At 40.4% G+C, this 17,572-nt stretch overlaps 2 protein-coding genes across 2 annotated transcripts; one reads left to right on the top strand and one right to left on the bottom strand.

The window, feature by feature from the left end:
* Positions 1–684: 684 nt before the first annotated feature.
* FGB (fibrinogen beta chain) lies at positions 685–7,491 on the top strand. Its single transcript, XM_030947697.1, is given in 9 exon segments — positions 685–818; positions 2,350–2,553; positions 3,296–3,479; positions 4,052–4,279; positions 4,861–4,974; positions 5,504–5,626; positions 5,813–5,853; positions 5,855–6,099; positions 6,983–7,491. Coding segments are annotated over 9 exon segments (1,443 nt in total). The 5' UTR covers positions 685–743; the 3' UTR covers positions 7,212–7,491.
* Positions 7,492–9,394: 1,903 nt separating this feature from the next.
* Positions 9,395–15,597, bottom strand: FGA (fibrinogen alpha chain). Its single transcript, XM_030947898.1, has 6 exons — positions 15,547–15,597; positions 13,624–13,752; positions 12,607–12,790; positions 12,177–12,322; positions 10,466–11,504; positions 9,395–10,104 (listed from the first exon to the last, which is right to left on the bottom strand). The coding sequence occupies exons 1-6, from the start codon at positions 15,595–15,597 to the stop codon at positions 9,395–9,397; spliced, it is 2,259 nt and encodes a 752-aa protein (XP_030803758.1).
* Positions 15,598–17,572: the final 1,975 nt, after the last annotated feature.

Here is a 17,572-nt window from a genome sequence, read left to right as displayed (position 1 = left end):
GTAATTTTTGTATTAAAAAAGGAAACCAGCAAATTAATATGTAAAATTGAATTATTTTAGTTCATTTACAATATCACAAGGCTATATTAATGGAATAATATTGGCTTATGCTTACAGTATTCATCTGTTCTTTAATAAATCAAAACATTGCTTTTACTCAAAATTATTAATGTAATGAATATAATATACCTTTTTTTTCACTTTTATGTTAAAAGACCCAAAGATTTGCATACCTATCAGACACCATAAAACTATTTAGAAAAAGGCAGAAATCTGTATGATGTGAGATGTCTTCACATTTAATACCATATTTCTGAAACATTCAGCAGGGAAAGAAAAAGGAGCCATCACAACATGACATCTAATAATTTTTTTTCTTTAGCCATTCCTTTTCCAGCTGCTTTAAAACACTTGTGATTTTTGAGAAAACAATAACCTTGTGTAATCTGAGCAGGAGGTGCTTTTAGGGATCTGAACATGTATTTGATGCCAGCATCAACAGAGGTCTCTAGGACATATAGATAAGAGTTTTCCAGAGGAATTGCTCAACAACTGATGTATTCAGGCACTGAGTGAAAAGTTGAATATTAACAGAGAAACTCTGATTGCTCAGAAAGGTTGACCCTATCACTGTGAAGCTGAAATTGGTGCTGCTGCATATATATAAAAGAACAGAGGTGACCTCTCCCTGTCAGAGCTGATGAAAAGAGAAGATCACTGAGCTGCTCAAGCAAGCCAGCACCATGAAACTGCTCCTGCTGTTCCTGCTCTGTGTGTCCTCCGTTCAGTCCCAGGGCTCTCTTGACTATGACGAAGAGGTTGTAATACTGATATTGATTAATAATTAGTTATTAATGATTAATTTAATTTAATTGCATGCATGACTTCCTCAGTTTATGTGAGTTAGCTAAATTAGAAGTTGTGGGAAAAGATAATCCAGTGTATGTTCCTTTTCCGATTGATTTGTTCAAAAAATTAACATTTTATATGCAACCCCACAATAGCTATTTTCTGAGTTTGAAGATATTTTCTTCCTATTTCTTTTTCTGTAGGGAATGAAGAATGTTTGATGGTAAGATTAGTTATTTAGCTGAATTTATTTAAGGATACTAATTTAGCAATGTTGACATACGATGTTACAGACAATTAGTATTAGGTATAAAGGAGTAGAAGTGTGTAATAAATCATGTCCTGTCTCAAAGACAGTAAAATCTTTTCTGCAGAGTCAGTAGACATTAAAAAAACTGAAACTAAACAAACTACCAGTTTATACAGCTTAACACTACAAATTAAGAGGTAACAATTGTGAAACAGAAGGAAAAGAAATGAGAATCAATATAAAATAATGGTTTAATATATATTTGTGTTTAAGTAAAATATTTCAGTGGGAAACACAATTTAGAATTTTGATGCACTTTTTTATTATTTGAAAATCCCTGTAAAAATTGAATTGGTCAGACTTTCTGACAATCTGAACACTTGTGTCTGCATATTGACTACTGATAACACTAATGTGTTAAAAAATTTTCAGCAATTCTGTGTATTGTATGCTGCTTATTTTTGAAACTCCTTGAAGCCTCTGATGCTGGATCCTTTCAAAAGTTTGTTATTTGGAGCTAAGTCTCAGTGGGATTGGAAACGGCTGTAGGTTTTGATTCAGTAGCTCAAACAACTATTAATTCAAATGGTTTTGTTTGAAAAAATGCTTAGGGACCAGGCCTGTTTTCCTTGCTCATCCTCTTAGACTTTGCTGTTTCTGCCAGATATGGGGAGTGTGTGCATCAGAGAGCTCTACAAACCTACTCTGAGAGATGTTATTAAATGGTTTTCCTAACTTCACCAGTTGACAGCTGGGATGTGACTTGAGACCTGATGATTTATTTGACCGTGGCCTGATTTTCTGAGACCTTACAAGTATTCCTGTAGCCCAATGAAAAACTGGGACACTGAAAATGTGCTGCTGAATACACTTCTTAGCCCCCAGGATTTCTAATTTTTTTTGTCGCCTACTACTTCAAGTTCCATGGCACTTAGTAGCTCTGAACTGTGTAAGATTTATTCCTTGGTCAGAAATTGTTATTGAAATATTATTTTACTGTGGTTTGAAGACTTTTTAGTTACGGAGAGTGTGACTAGTCTTACAAGGGAGGCAATGACTTTTACATAATGGCAATGACTTTTACATAATGCCAGTATAACATTTCCATTATGGCTTTTTCATTCCATTCCCTAGTTTTCCTTGCTGTTTAAAAATCCTAAAGAGTGCTGAACAGATGCCTCCACCCTATGCAGCCCATTTTGCAGTGGCAATCCCAGATTCAGAGAGTTTCTCTCCCCTTGGCTGTGCAGGATGAGAGCCCCGTGGTTGACGTTCGGGGCCACCGACCCCTGGACAAGAGGGTTGAGATGGCACCGGCGCTCCGGCCCGTGGCACCTCCCATCAGCGGGACCGGGTACCAGCCCCGGCCCCCGAAGCGAGGAAAGACGGAGGAGAAGAAGGAGCGGACTGTCTATCCTGATGCCGGAGGCTGCCAGCATGCGCTGGACGAGCTGGTGGGTGTCTGGCTGCTGAGGCAGCTGGTGACATACTGTTCTTTCCTTCTAGTGCACCCAACACGGGAGTTTCCCTTGCCAAATAAAGCACGGTCGTTCATTTAAAGTAGTCCAGCATTTCTTCACTTTGCTTGGGTTTGCTAGGACTGCATTCATAAGGGTGATGCGTCAGAGTCCATGGCTGAGTCAGGCTACAGCAAAGATGGGGGGAAGAGAGTAGAACTGTAAGCCAGGAAAGGAAGTATCTGTGGGTTAGCCTGTGCCTTCTGCCTGGTTTTGCATTCAGTACAGGAAAAACTTCTGCAGAAGTGCTGGATTCAGTTTCAGACAATCTTAAGGAACCCTAGGGACCAAAAAAGCCCCATCCTCCCATGTCTTTCTTAAAATTAGTTTCAAAATGTAGTTCTACTCTACCCTCAGTCACTGCTGCAGCTCTTACTGCATACGAGCATGCTTGACACCCAGCACACCCCTTGCTGCCTTGCAGCAGCCTATCACACTGTCTCTGCTATGATCCCTGCTGGAAAATGCAAGCTGTAGCAATGCTGAGAGGCATCTTAGTGACTGAGCACAAGGCTGAGTGTGGACGTTCCCAACAAAGGAAGTTTGATAAAGCTTATCTAGATGCTTAAATACCTGTTCTCCCATTACAAACTCTTTGTTGTGTTCAAAGGTATGTCTGTTCACTGATGGGACTAGAACTTCTTTACTTTTATTCACAGCCCTTTTTCCTTCTTTTAAGGGAGTGCTGTGTCCGACTGGATGTGAGCTGCGAACTCTACTGCTAAAACAGGAAAAATCAGTGAAACCAGTTATTAATGATCTAAAAGTTAAAGTGAACTCTCTTTCGGAGAGCTCCTCAACTTTCTATGAGTATGTGACCATTCTAGAAGATAAATTGGTAAAGAGGCAAAAACAAAGAAAAGGTATGCTACTTCTATGAACTACTAGTGTAAATGGTATTGAAGTTTTATTGGCATTCCTACAGTTACTTTTAGTGGGACTTCTTAAAAAAATTAAAAATACCATGGACTATCTAGCAAAGCAGAATTCTGTGACCATGGCCTCTGAAATCTTAAAAAACATCCTTTGAGAGAAACGAAGGAATGGATTTCATGCTAGAGGCAAGATTCATAGGAGGCCTCTTAATGTACATTATTCATGTGTTCCCCTTGCCTGTTTTCCTATGTCCATCCAATCCATTTATGACCAGCCTCTGGATTGGCACCATAGCTCTCTAGAAAGAAGGGAATTACTGCTCTTTGGCAGAGTAAAGCACCACTGATAAACCTATTAGCTAGCAAAGAAACAGCAGTACACATGGACCACTTCCCTGAGAGTATCTGCATAGTTTTTGCACACTGTGGAAAAGTAAGCAAAAGAAATGCCCTTCCTTCCTAGTGGCATCTCAAATTGTACTTATAAACTGCTCTTCTTCATTTCCTAACTGAGAAATATTTTGAAAACTAATCTGCTTTTCATCTCTTTGCTCTTCTAGACAATGATGATTTACTTTCTAAGTACAACACAGAAGTGGAATTGCAGTATAATTATATAAAGGATAATCTGGACAATAACATCCCATCTAGCCTCAGGGTCCTTCGTGCAGTTGTGGATTCATTACATAAAAAGATACAGAAACTGGAAAATGCCATTGCAACCCAGGTGGACTACTGCCGTTCCCCATGTACTGTTTCCTGTAATATTCCTGTGGTTTCAGGCAAAGGTATTCATTCAACTCTAATGACATCTTTTCTTCCATTTATGTCACTGTGCAAATTGATAGTTGCATCTGAAGCCTGTACAATTGATTAGGTATTAGGAAAGATGGAAATCCTAGATGAAAAAAAAAAAATCTTTTCTGGATCACTGTACTGGTCAGACCAAAGATCCTCTTATCCAATATCAGTCTTTGTAAGTGACTAGTTGGATTTTAAAGAAATGTGTGCTTCAGGGCCTTTGTAAGGTGGAAGTGATACTTTTGTGACTATCATGGTTGTAATCTTGATTTTTTCGGTCGAGAAAGCTTCTTCTTTCAAAAGCTTGTCTAGTTCAAGAAGTCATTGTAAGGTATGCAGTGTTGCATCACTTAGTTTGAAATTTCAGAAATTCCTCTTTGGAAAAGTTGCACAGTGCGGTATTCTTTCTTCCATGATTCTTTCACTTGATGTACAGAAATCAAAATGAAAGTAAAATATTTTCTATAGATTTTAAAATGTAGCAGCATATATAGCAGCAAACCAAAATATAAGACAACTGTTCAAATTCACAGATCTTTCAGTACTAGTCTCTGTTTTATTCTTGCAGAATGTGAGGATATCATCAGAAAGGGAGGAGAGACATCCGAAATGTACCTCATCCAGCCAGATCCTTTCGTCAAGCCATACAGAGTGTACTGTGACATGGAAACAGACAATGGAGGTTAGTGTGAAATAACTATGTTGTTATAATATTGATTTACCAGTGCTACCAAAAAATCAAATTAGTAATTTGTATTTTATACAAAGAAATATGAAATTTTATATTTTGTAATTACTTGATAATTAAATCTGATTGAATTGTTCAGGGAAGTCTTGAGGTCATCTGCTGATGCAGAATAGGATACTTCTATTGTGAAACTGGAAATAAATTGTGTATGTATCTTACTATGACCATCATGGACAGTGCATAAGTGGGCAGAGAAGGACAGCCTGGCTCATTTCTTACCCTGTCACTTGACAAAAGACCAGGGCTGTCCTTCAAGTTCTGCTTTTTCCGCCTTTCCTTATGAAGCAAGGTTCTACTTAAGTGTGAGCAAAGGGGCAAAACTGAGCTCAAAAGCAGTGAAAGGACCTGCTGCAAGGAAGCCATATGCTCCTCTGCTCCTGAGGTGAAGTTAAAAGGGCTATATCTTAGTGTCAGATGCTCCTTTTGTACTGGTAATTTAATCTAAATACTCTTGCTTCTGCAGGCTGGACTTTGATTCAGAACCGCCAGGACGGCAGCGTTAATTTCGGAAGAGTATGGGATCAATATAAAAAAGGATTTGGAAATGTTGCAAAGAGTGGAGGGAAGAACTACTGTGATACACCAGGTAAAACGCCAAGCCCAAAATGCAAATAGCTGTTCTTACTGAAACCATTTTCTTCTATTTTTTGAAGCTCTTAGATATTTTTAAAATTAACCAACCCGCTCCAGCAGACCTATAGGCAAATAATAAAGTTGCCTTGAAGTATATTGCGAAGTCTGTTTCACAGAGCTCTCACTTGTTGCTTCTCAGGTGAATATTGGCTCGGAAATGACAAGATCAGCCAGCTTACCAAAACTAGGGCCCACTGAAGTTCTAATTGAAATGGAGGACTGGAATGGTGATAAAGTATCAGCTCATTATGGAGGTTTCACTATACAGAATGAAGGAAACAAGTATCAGCTTTCAGTTAGTAACTACAAAGGCACTGCAGGCAATGCACTGATGGATGGAGCTTCCCAGTTGCATGGAGAAAACAGGACAATGACAATTCACAATGGCATGTACTTCAGTACTTACGACAGAGACAATGATGGATGGTATGTACTTGCACTAGACATTTAAAATAAAAATAGAGCTGGATATATAATATTTCTGTAATTTGCCATTAGTTTTCAAGCATTTTGTAGCATGTCAAAATATGTTATGTCCCTGCAAGTTACCAGCTAAATGTCTATGGAGTTCTCTTGGCATAGCCAAAGGCCAGGTAAAACTATATATTGGGTTAGTGACAGTCCACAACCAAGTAAGACACAAACATGCTGAATTTTATTGATTCCATGAATGATTTACCAGCAAAAAAAAAAGAAAAAAAAAAGGTAGCAAATCTGAATGCAATATATTCATAGTCAGACACTGACAGCAGCAGTGCTGAGGACATTATGCAGGAATATTGGTACTTACTCCATGAAAATATAATGGATCCTGGAGGAAAAGGCAGGTAGCATGTCAATTTAAAAAGCAATGTTCTGCCTACTCAGAAGACAGGAGCTCAGTTGTAAAGTATATAATAGAGCACTGTATCTCTAACCTGTGCTTAATACCTGATTACATATTCATGAATAAAGGAATTGTTTAGGTTGGGGAAGACAAACATTTCTCATTGCTTTCTATCTTTAAATTTCATTGATATTGTACTTATCATTATGAACTGCAAATAACCACAGTTATCAATCAGTAAACTAAAATGATATTCCCCAAGAGGTGCAATTAAAATTTGATTTTTCTTAGCTGCTTTATCTTCTGAGTGCAGGGTGTAGTGCTTGTGATGGTCAATCCTTTCTAGGAAGTTCAGAGAGGACTTAAATTGTTTATTATGGTTTGAAAATTTCAGTGCACAGGCTGGTATATGTACTCTGTTGATCTGCTAGCCTATATTACAATGTCACTCTCAATGCCTTTTTATTTCTTTCCCCTCATCAGGTTAACTCAAGATCCAAGAAAACAGTGCTCCAAACAAGACGGTGGTGGATGGTGGTACAACCGCTGCCACTCGGCCAACCCCAATGGCAGATACTACTGGGGAGGGACCTACAGCTGGGACATGGCAAAGCATGGGACAGATGATGGTATTGTCTGGATGAACTGGAAAGGGTCGTGGTATTCAATGAAGAAGATGAGCATGAAAATCCGGCCATACTTTCCACATTAACCATTATCAAAATGTACAGAATCAGGGGTTTTCTTTTAGTATTTGTACATGGTTGTCTTTTTAGTACGGTACTCAGTCTTCTCTTTACACATGAGAACCCAATCTCTATGTACAACCATATTGTGACCTAAAGTGAAAAGCTGTGTCAAATATAAATCTAAATCTGTCCAATGAAAATAACTCACCAGTGTATTTTTCCCATTTTTCATTTGTGCATGAGACAGAATTAACTATTATAGAATAACACTGATAAAATAAAACCAACTTGTTTCACTCTTTTACAAAGTTCTTTTGTATCTTTTTTAAAGAGGGGGAGGATTATTTCTAAGTGTTTTCTATAAACTAATGAAATCTTGAAACTAAAGTATTCTTCATATTATTCTTAAGTATTCATGCATGATCTGGGGAGAAGGAAAGGCATTCCACTAAATAAGAGGCAGTTTTATTCTTTTGTATTATAAAAGTAACAGTAGCTACCTGTGTAACAAGTTGAGAAGGAATAAAAGTGGAAAGAGTATTGAACAAACCAGTAGGTGACTGGTCCCTTGGTTCAAATCCTGTTGCTGGATGAAATATGTCCTCTTCTGGGACCTGGTTACATACTTGCTTTCACACATATGTGCTTTCATACAATCCCTATGATGGGACTGGAGTAATTAATGTCTCCAGTCACAGAGTAGTGGAGGTTGAGTATTTCATCAAACCTAGTAGTCTCTGCCCCCTTGAGCAGTCAAAGACAAGACTACCCAAGCCTGGTAGACAGGATGAACATCTCTCAAAGGGGTCTGCCTTCCTCCACAAGGGAAGGGACCCAGATCAGTAGGGGGGATGGATCCCACCCGAAACCTTTAGTGTTTATTTAATCTGTGAAGCCCAGGAGGACAAGAAAGAGACATAATGGCAGCTTCTCACTAGAGGAGCACATGGATGTTAAGTATCCACACAGGCAGGCTTCCACTGAGGCTAAGGAACAAAAACTTAATGTGCAAGTGGAAATCTGTTTTCCAAAAGCACAGACCCCCTCCTCACACGAGTGTAAAGATGTCTTTGCTCTTCAGCAATCTTTCTTAAAAGAGCAGACAATGGATGTATTTGAGAAGTGCTGAAAAAAAGTCTAAAAGTGAGCTGCTTTACCAGTATTTGATGATCTTGTTAAATGGTATGCAACACGTCAGTGAGATTAGAGGTAAGGAAGTTTGCTCATGCCTCTTTCTAGAAGCACAGAAATATTACTCAGTGTAAATACTTGTGTAATTTTATGCCATAAAGTATAAAGATAAATACAATGTAGTCTTCTCTAATTTTGGGACCAATATAACTGATATTCCATGCAGCCAGCTTTTTTCTAGAAGATCCTTAGCATACACTGTCAGCAAGCTGATTTAAACCCCTTACCCTTTGAAGAATTTTTGTTTGGCATCTGTGCTGAGAAATATTCAGGTAGTTCCTCATCTTGCTTGGTCTGGTTAGTCATAACCTTTTAGTGGTTGCTAGAAAATAATAGCCTGCTTTAGGAGTTGCATTTTGATAAGTTATCATGGAATTGTCTTATTTTGAAGCTCCTAGTATGCATGATAAGCTATCTAGGATTCATCAATGGGATGGAAGATCTATGTCCATATTTATAAAATCAAAGCTTAGGAGATTCTTACAAGTCAGTCCTAAAATTCATGCATTCTTTATCAAAGTGTACTCCATGTTGGGTGTGTGACAAAAGTGAGAACCCACACCATCCTTGGTTCTGTCTGAGAGCTGGATCCCACTGCTGTTGTACTCCCCTTGAAATGGAAATGAGAGTGTGAATGTTGAACTTGGTTAGACTTTCACAGTCCACGTCAGTGGAGGCAGGATTTTGTTGTGAACATACTTCTAAATATTTTTACTTCTTTAATACCCCTAAAACAAAGTAAATAACTCAAATTAAAAATTTTTAACTCGAGTCAATGTGTGAGCTGCCAAAGACATGAACAAAGTTCATATCAAAAGGGTTTTTAAATCAATATTTCCTTGTCAGTTAAAAATAAAATCAAAAAAGTCTCGTTGATAATTAATCATTTTTTATTTTTTAATCTCCAAATGTGCTCAGTTGCCTTCAAATTCGCAGGGTAAAGGTTCATCACACATACATATATAAAAAAATCTTTTCAACTTGTAGTCATAAAACGCATTAAAGGCCTGTCTTTTTACAGGGTTTCTATGGGCCTGATTTTCATTCTAACAGTTTTTAGGGAATAATCAGAGGCTTTAAATGGCAGCCAGACTATGCCATTTTCGATCTCATAGGGGACATTGTACCTGGGGTCGTAGTGGCCACCTGGGTAGTAAATGCCATTGAGGTTGGCAGCCTGGCAGCTGTTGTACCACCAGCCCCCCCCATACATCTCGGCACAGTTCTCCTCCCAGCGGTCCTGGTCTCGGTCAAAGGTGCTGAACTTCATCTGGGCATGGGAGGTGTACTCGGTGCCCTCTTCCAGCCAGCCAGCCACCAGGGCGTCCCCAGCGGTGCCCTCGTAGGAGGACACGGCCAGGGTGTACCCCTCAGCTTCAGACCCTACCTGCACGAGATACTCTGCAAACACAGCATTCCCATCCCAGTCCTCTAGCTCTACCCGCAGCACAGTATAGTTCTGAGTCAGCAAGTGCAGGTTTTCATTGCCCAGCCACAACTCTCCTCGCCCCCTGCCATCCACGCTGCCGAAACCTTTCTTGTAGTCTTGCCAGGTGCGGTTAAAATTCACTGATCCATCCATTCTTTGTTGGACCAATAGCCATCCTCCCAAAGTGGTCTCTTGGTCGCAATAAACTGACAAAACCTTATTGGATCCCGCTGGCTTGATTTTGAAAATGCCACTTTTGGCACCAGAAGTGTGTTTCTGGCGGATATCATCACAGTCTAAAAAAAAAAGTTGATCTGGTTTGACAGAAGTTATCAGCAAAATTTAATAAAAGGTTCAGAGGAATCCAAATACCAATAGGTCAGAGGAAAATTGTTAAACACGTCTTGGACTATGCTAGGTGTAGTGACAGGCAACATTAGAAAGAATTCAGGAAAGAAAACTTTACATATTTCTTAAATTGTGAATTGTCTATGTAATACCCGAGCATTAATGAAATATTTTCCGCTTTGTTTCTGAGGTGGTAACAAACAGACACAGTGCTTGCATTTAATCATGACACTGTTGTACTGCAGTATCTAAAATCAATGTGTCAGTTTGGTTATGGATGGAGTTTGGCTCCACTACCTCAATAACTACCTTTCCCAGTGCTGGGTGTCCTTCGCTTCCCTCCTGATGATCTGAAGCTGCGTGCCTGAAAGTCTGGGGTATCCTCTGCACTCTGATCATGTTCCAACCCACCTAGCTGCTCATTTATTTCACGGGTCTTTACTGATTTGGTTTCAAAAGTAGAGCCTCCCTTCTTGAAACTAGAAGAGCTGGTCGCTGCAGTCTTGGAGTGACTTGCACTGCCAGATGGGAATCCAGATGGCTGAAGTCTTCCAAAGTCATCTTCCTCCTCCTCTCCTAAGTCTCCAAATTTGTCTTTTCCCCCATAAGCTCCTGTACCTATGTGGCTACTGCCTGTGCGTCTGCTGGTTGTGAAGCTGCTAGATCCGCTAACGAGCTTAGTAGCAGTGGATGGAGAGTCAGGGGTAAAAAACGACTCTAGCTCAGGGAATACAGTCTCTAGCTTGTGCAAGCCATCTGCACCACTAAAATGGTAGGTGGTTCCTTCCCCTCCAACATTTCCAGGTAAATAGGCACAGTCTGAGCCATCAGAAGAGACTGTTTTCTCAAATACTTCTTCTCTAGGGCCATCAGGCCCAGAGACGACTTTTCTGGTGGTAGTTTTGGTGCATCTACGAACAGCGGAGGAGGTTTTGTCTTCCAGACTAAGGGTTTCTCTCCCATGAGTGGGAAAAACTAATTTGCTGGGGTATGAAGATTCATCTCCCCTTGCTTCTGCCGTGCGATGCGAGCTGTCGCCTCGGGAGGGTTTCCTGTCTTCTTCTGGTCTTTCTAATACCACTTCCATCTGCTTGATGTCATTAATTATGTTCAGAGCTTGCATTTCTGGGAGAGGCTTATGCTTAAAATGATCAGGAACATTAGAGTCCTTAAGTGGTCTCATTTTCAGTGTGCTCAAGGTGGTTGCTTGAAGCTCTGGGTGCAAGTTGATGGAGTTGGCTTGGACAAGCTGCTTCTGGATGTTGTCATAACTTTCTTTGTCCACCTTGTAATCAAAACTTCTAGCACAGGTTCCTTTGCAAGATCGTATCTTAATATCAATGTCCACCTACATAACCAGAGAGAAGTAATTTGGTTAGGGAGCTTTCCCAACTTTCTCAAGCAAGGATATCTTCTACTGAACAGGGGAAAGATGAGAGCTGCCCTAGTACCTCCCACCTACAGCTGAGAGGGGAAGATTCTGTCATGGGGTTACCATTTCTTTCTCAAATGACCCAAATGATGGATTTCTGTTCTAGGAATCAAAAGGAGACTTTGATAAAAAACACTGTTTGTGCCATGACTTTTCCTTGCATTGCCATCAGAAGAACTGTCTGCAACGTGGGACCACAGGTTCTCATGCCCACCCTAGCTGTGGGCAGCAGTGGCAGCACTGGGGATGGACAGAGCACATCCCCTTTCTAACTACTCAGCAACTCCTTAGGAGGAGAAGTGCCTCATACAGAAGCCGTTATCAGCAGAGGGAGCATCCCTGTGGCCTGGGAGAGAAGCAGCAGATGGGACTAGAAACTCACATAACTCATGCTGGTTCCTACAGAGCAGAAGTAGAAAATCAGGATGGATAGGTAGCAACTCATTTGGGGATTTTTCTCCGCAAGTCAGGTCCTGTGAGAGTTGCACCATGTTTTCTCCCAGCTGGAGCACTGCTCACCATAATGGACAGATCCCCTTTCTGTAGCTAGGCACTGGAGAGAATGGGAAGGGCACGGCAGACACCTACCTCTAAGCGCTTCATCTCCACCACTTGTTCCTGGATGCTGCTCTGCAGAGCTTTAATTCTGTTCACTTGAGTGACAACTCTCTGCTTTAATGTCACAATTCTCCGTCTCAGTTCTCCTGACAGGCGATCGTAAGTCTCATCAAGCTCTGAAACAAAAATGCCTCACAGTCAGCTATGCCCATGTGCTTTTCTTTCCTAAATATGTATCATATTTTAAAATATGTAATTAAACACATAATTGAGAACATATTTCTCATAGTACTGAGCAGTTTAAATTAATTTTTGCTAACTAGTTAAGAGTCTGTTAATAGGATTGTTCTGTTTCCTGATAATAATATTCAGTGCAGCCTGTACTTTCACTACATATGGCTTATTCACAAAAAAGTAGTAATTCAGCAATGGACAATGAAACTGGGCCCAAGATACTCACCCTGAGCACTGTCCAGGTTTGGTTTTAGTGCATTTACAGTTTCCACAATTATCTGATTGGACTTCTTATAGTTGTTTTGATTATCTGAGAGCAGTTTCTTGATTTTGTCTATTCTTTGACTGAACTCCTGGTCCTTTTCTTCAATCAGTCCTTGCATTCTGCATCCTGATGGACATTTGGCACCCTAGAATTGAAAGAGGGAAATAACTGTGCTAAAATCCTCAAGAGTAAACATCTTGTACAATGGAATCTGTGAAGCACATACTCAGAAACCTGCTGTAGCTGTGGGGTGTGGAATAAGTAAACCTTTAGTTTCCCCTCTCCTCTGTTTGTCATGTGTGAGATTTTTGTAGATACATATATATTTCCTAAGGGTCTGCTGTGAGAAGTCTGTCATCCAGTTTGAGGGAGGATTTTAGAGGCTAGCATTTTTAAGCAAAGTTTTCCTCAGAAAAGCTTAATGTTCTGACAGACTTAAGTTCTTTGCCAAGAAATCATCAAATAAATGTAGCATAGAAAAGGACTGAGATGCAAGAGGCAAGAAAGAGAGAAATTAATAGTTTATACACAAAAACATCTGGTCAATTATTATGAAACGTTTACTGAGCATCTTGTAATCTGACTTCCTAAAAAATTAACTAGCGAGTGATTGTGAGTATGTGATTTCTAGCTGTTTTTCTTTTTCTCACAATTCTCTTTCTGGTGCCTCTATTTTATGAACTCCAAAAGTGGCACCGCCAAAATTCTGAAAAGAAACTGTTCTTATGTTTTTCTACTGTGAGCCTTCGGTCTTTTCCAGATTTACTTTCTCTTCTCATTCTGCACCACTGCAAACTTCTCCCTGTCTATTTTGTCTTCATTTTCCCTTTTTTCCTTTGTTTCCCACAGGAGACCTGTGCAGGCTGCCCCGACCTGAAGCGTTACCTCGGCCCTAGCGCTGAACCCTGTGCTGGCCTGTGGCACCTGATGTAGTGATCCAGCTGGGGCCCCCCTTTCCCCCCAGTGTCAATGGCTCACCCAGTCATCATCTGCACAGAAGGGCCAGTTCTTCTCAGACTGGCAGCTGGACGGGGACTTGTGCTCCACAATCCTGGGACCACGCACTCCTGCACTCCCCTGCTCAAAGGCAGTCTTCCCATCTTGTGCCTGCCAGCAGGAAGAAGGGGAAAAGTAAAAGCAAGGTTCAGTGAACAGCTGTCAAGGAAGCAGAAACACAAAGCTGATGTCCTCACACAGCTGGTGGGTGGCAATGACAGCCATCTGGTAAGCATCACACCCAACAGTGCAAGGATTTTATTCCAACATTTCTTGTAAGATATTATATTGTTTGTTTAGTCAGAATAAAGCTTTACATCTCTTAAAATTAATGCTTTCATGTAGAGAGCTATTGATGCTCAGGATGCTCAGGATACATTATGATAATATCATTCCACAGAAATATTTTGTCCTGTGTGTAAATACAAAATTAAGTTGAAATTAGACTGAAACTGGAAAAGTAAAAATAAATACTTTAAAAATACTATTCCCATTAGCTGCAATACTCTAAAACTCTTATTGTCACTTTACCACCTTCTGTCTACACAAAAGTAGCTTACAGATATATGATTTTTCCACTAGAGTTTCTGGTTTTAATCACAGTTGCTAACTGGGAAGCTTGTAACAGGGTTTTGCCTGACAGAAAGAGCAAGAAAGCTACTAACACAATTTAAAAAACAATTTCAGTGATGGATGGGTTTCACTGTCTTAATGAAAAGAAGAAAAATATATACACTGAGGTTTTCTTCAAACCTGAGAAGAAAAAGCGATATACAAGTTAATTCCAGGCCAAAACATAATAAAGATTCCTGCAGTGTTATCACTTGGTGATAGACCATTTTTTCTTTCATTAAAGAAACCTGTGTTTAAGATGTAATTAGGTCTGACTGGAATCCTCTGTGCACCTTTTGTGCTTTTCAAACATTATAATTAATGTTTGAATATATTAATGACTACTTATTATGATTGATGATTAATTCTGAAGCTGAGAAAGTGATCCTAATTCCAATCTCCAGGGTCAGAACCACCGTGAGGAACTGGAATGCTTTTATTAAAATCAGCAGATTCAAATTCATAGTTTGATTAATTAATGATTTGATCTGGCCCAAGTGCCTCCTAAAAGTAGCACATATATCCAAAAATGCCCTTTAGGCATTGACAACTCCAATATGACTGCTTCTGTTTTGTCCCAACTGCTTCATATAATTTCTGTCATTTGTTAAAACAGGCACTTTATTTAAAACAAAAACCAAAACAAACCAACAGTCACACAGAGAAATGTAAAGAATATAACATAATATTATGGACTGAGTACTCAATGGGGGAAAAAAGGTTATATTAGCACAGCTGAAAATCAAGTTAATCTCCTTCCTTACCAAAGATTTGATTCTTACTTGGCTGTAGTTTAAGCTGATGTTGCTGCTACAAGAATCCTTGTTTTTAAATGTGTCTTTCATAATAAAGGAATTGTGTGTCATTTGTAGGTAGAAAATCCTGCTGAAATGAAAGGGGCACATTCCTATACTGAAATACTGTCCAAAGGAAAGCACGATTCATCCCAATAAACATGAAAATTCCTGAATGGCTGGAGCTACTAGCATCCAGCCAGTTATGTTTAGGACTTAGAGCATCACCTATGAATGTTTGAATTCATGTAAATGGATTTGCTTTGCTGCTCTTGAAGCCTGGCAGATTCAGCAAAACAGAGTTAAGCAAAGCTATAGAGGGCTAGATACTCCAAAAGTATTGATGAAACTTCATCAGAGAAGTAGTTACACTAAGCTGCTGCATATGCGTGTGCACTGAATTTTACGAGCTAGGTGATAGACAAAATTTATCTATCTCATGAATGCTTACTATTCAAAGCAGAAAGATACAGAAAGAATCAAGTAAGCAAATTCATACCCAGGCTATGCTGAGGCACAGGAGCACGCAGAGGATCCTCACAGGCATCATCTTCAGGAGAAGAGCAAGAGCTCTGACTGAAAGGATGCTTTCTGCCAGTCTTTTGGTGCAATTTAAACCTGAATGCAAAGCTGAGATTAATCATTATGCTCCCTTCTGTTTGTAGAAAAAGCACACCACATGCCCCCCTCCCCCTTCAGCGATTACTTAAGGCCTCTTGCACAAGTTTCTGGTGTTATTTGCTCCAGATAAGTTTGTTCAACACCAACATACGGGCAACGCCAAAAATTCCAGGAAAAAATTCTGTCTAAAACTGTTTCTTGTAACTGGACAGTCAACCAAGATGTGTGTCAGAACTAGTGGGAGCCAGCAGTGCTTACCTGCTGGAAAACACACACTCAGTGTGATGGGCATTTAGCTGCATAAACAAAGAGCTGATATTTGAAAAAGGAAGTGATTGCTTTGCCTGCATGTTGGTGTTGAACAAAATATACTGAAGTCCATGGAGAATCTCCCAGTCAAACTCCAAAAAGCTCAAATTTTAACTCTATAATAGACACAAAAGTCCAGTGAAAAATCACTTGTGATTTTTGTGAAAAACCTTGTGATCACTTGTGAAAAAACTTGTGATCTTCATGCTCAGGAGCACAGGATTGCAGGTGCAATCTCTGTGGGTTCATGGACTGTGCCTTGATGGACCGGAGGATCACATATGATATTTCTTCCACTGAGCCCCTTCTGCCTCACACTGAGCATGGGGATGGTGCTCCACAGGCAAGCATCTGCCCAGAGCTGTACACTCTTTTCATTGTAGGGTGATGCTCTGCAGACTGCTTAAAGCTTCAAGGATTTTCCTATGGTACATTACATTCATTCCCTGGCCATGATCTTCCTCTTTTCACAGTTGTAGAAAGCAGGTGAGAAGGTTAAGTCAAAAAGTAGCTATTAATTTTTGGGATCCATTTTGATAGCCTGAAGCCTTCGGAGCACACCCTAAGTGCAGATCCCATTGCTGGCAGCTGCCTCTCTGTGCCAGCACCACGGGGCTCAGGGGGAACAGCTGGCAGCCAGCTCTGAGACATGTCTTGCCTCTGGTCCCACAGGAACTGGGTGATCAGGGCAGGAATAGCCCCTAATTCTGCAGGGTATCAGCTGTAAGTAAGGCACCACTGTGCCCCACCCTGACCTGCTAACTATATGTGTTACAATCTATACAACAACTAAAGCATCCTTCATAATGCAGGTGTGATATGTCACTTGGGTTCTAACTTTTCTCAGTTTGTCAGGGCTTGATTTTGTGACCATCAATAATAACTTAACATTATATTTGTAATTTACTGGGCCTTAAAAATCAATAGTAGTAAGAGCACATAAAGCAGAAGAATTTCTGCCTTTTCAACCATGCTGACAGAGGATGTGACAATTTGCTAGGTGGTGTTCCAGGCACTGGTCACCAGGGTAACAGGGGACATGGCAAGTAGCATGTTCCAGACCTCTTCTGACCCTCAGGGATGGCACAGCTCTCTGGTGACACTCAAACACAGTAAACTTAACTCTGGTACAGGTAAAACTCAGCCACCAAGGCTAGAAGGACTGGAAAAAAGTTGATATCTGATCATAAATATTAGGTAAGCTAAGAGGGGTGTCCTGCTTGCTGCAAAGGCAACAGCAGCTGGGGGAAGCTGGGGTGAAGGAGGAGCTTCTCAGGCTTTACAGTCAGGGGCTGAATTTGTGTGCCTGACCTTCAGCCTGTACCTCTGCTTTCATGTTGCAATCATTCAGTCACTTCTGTTGGTGTTTGTTTGAAAGGCTGGAGGCCAAGAGCTAGATAAACTTTGGATTTAACTTTAATTCAGGATCAAAGGACAGGAGCGCAGTTCACTACTTCATCTGCCCTGCTTTTGGCTGAATGCCACAGTAACAGTCGGGGAGTCTGGGATGTAGAGGTGGTTTGTGTGCCCTAGATGTGAGCCTCACCTTGTTTGCCCAGCACCCTCTGTGTCTCCTGCCCCACCACCAGCTTCCA

This window comes from Camarhynchus parvulus, chromosome 4 (genome assembly GCF_901933205.1).
Source record: "Camarhynchus parvulus chromosome 4, STF_HiC, whole genome shotgun sequence".
NCBI classification, from domain to species: Eukaryota; Metazoa; Chordata; class Aves; order Passeriformes; family Thraupidae; genus Camarhynchus; species Camarhynchus parvulus.
This window is presented reverse-complemented; position numbering and strand designations above follow the sequence as displayed.

Coding starts and splice junctions, on each gene's coding strand:
- FGA (XM_030947898.1), bottom strand. CDS start 15,597: ATGATGCCTGTGAGGATCCTCTGCGTGCTCCTGTGCCTCAGCATAGCC. Junction 12,323..12,606: donor AAACCTGGACAGTGCTCAGG/GTGAGTATCTTG, acceptor TTTTTGTTTCAG/AGCTTGATGAGACTTACGAT. Junction 11,505..12,176: donor TGGAGATGAAGCGCTTAGAG/GTAGGTGTCTGC, acceptor CTGGTTATGTAG/GTGGACATTGATATTAAGAT.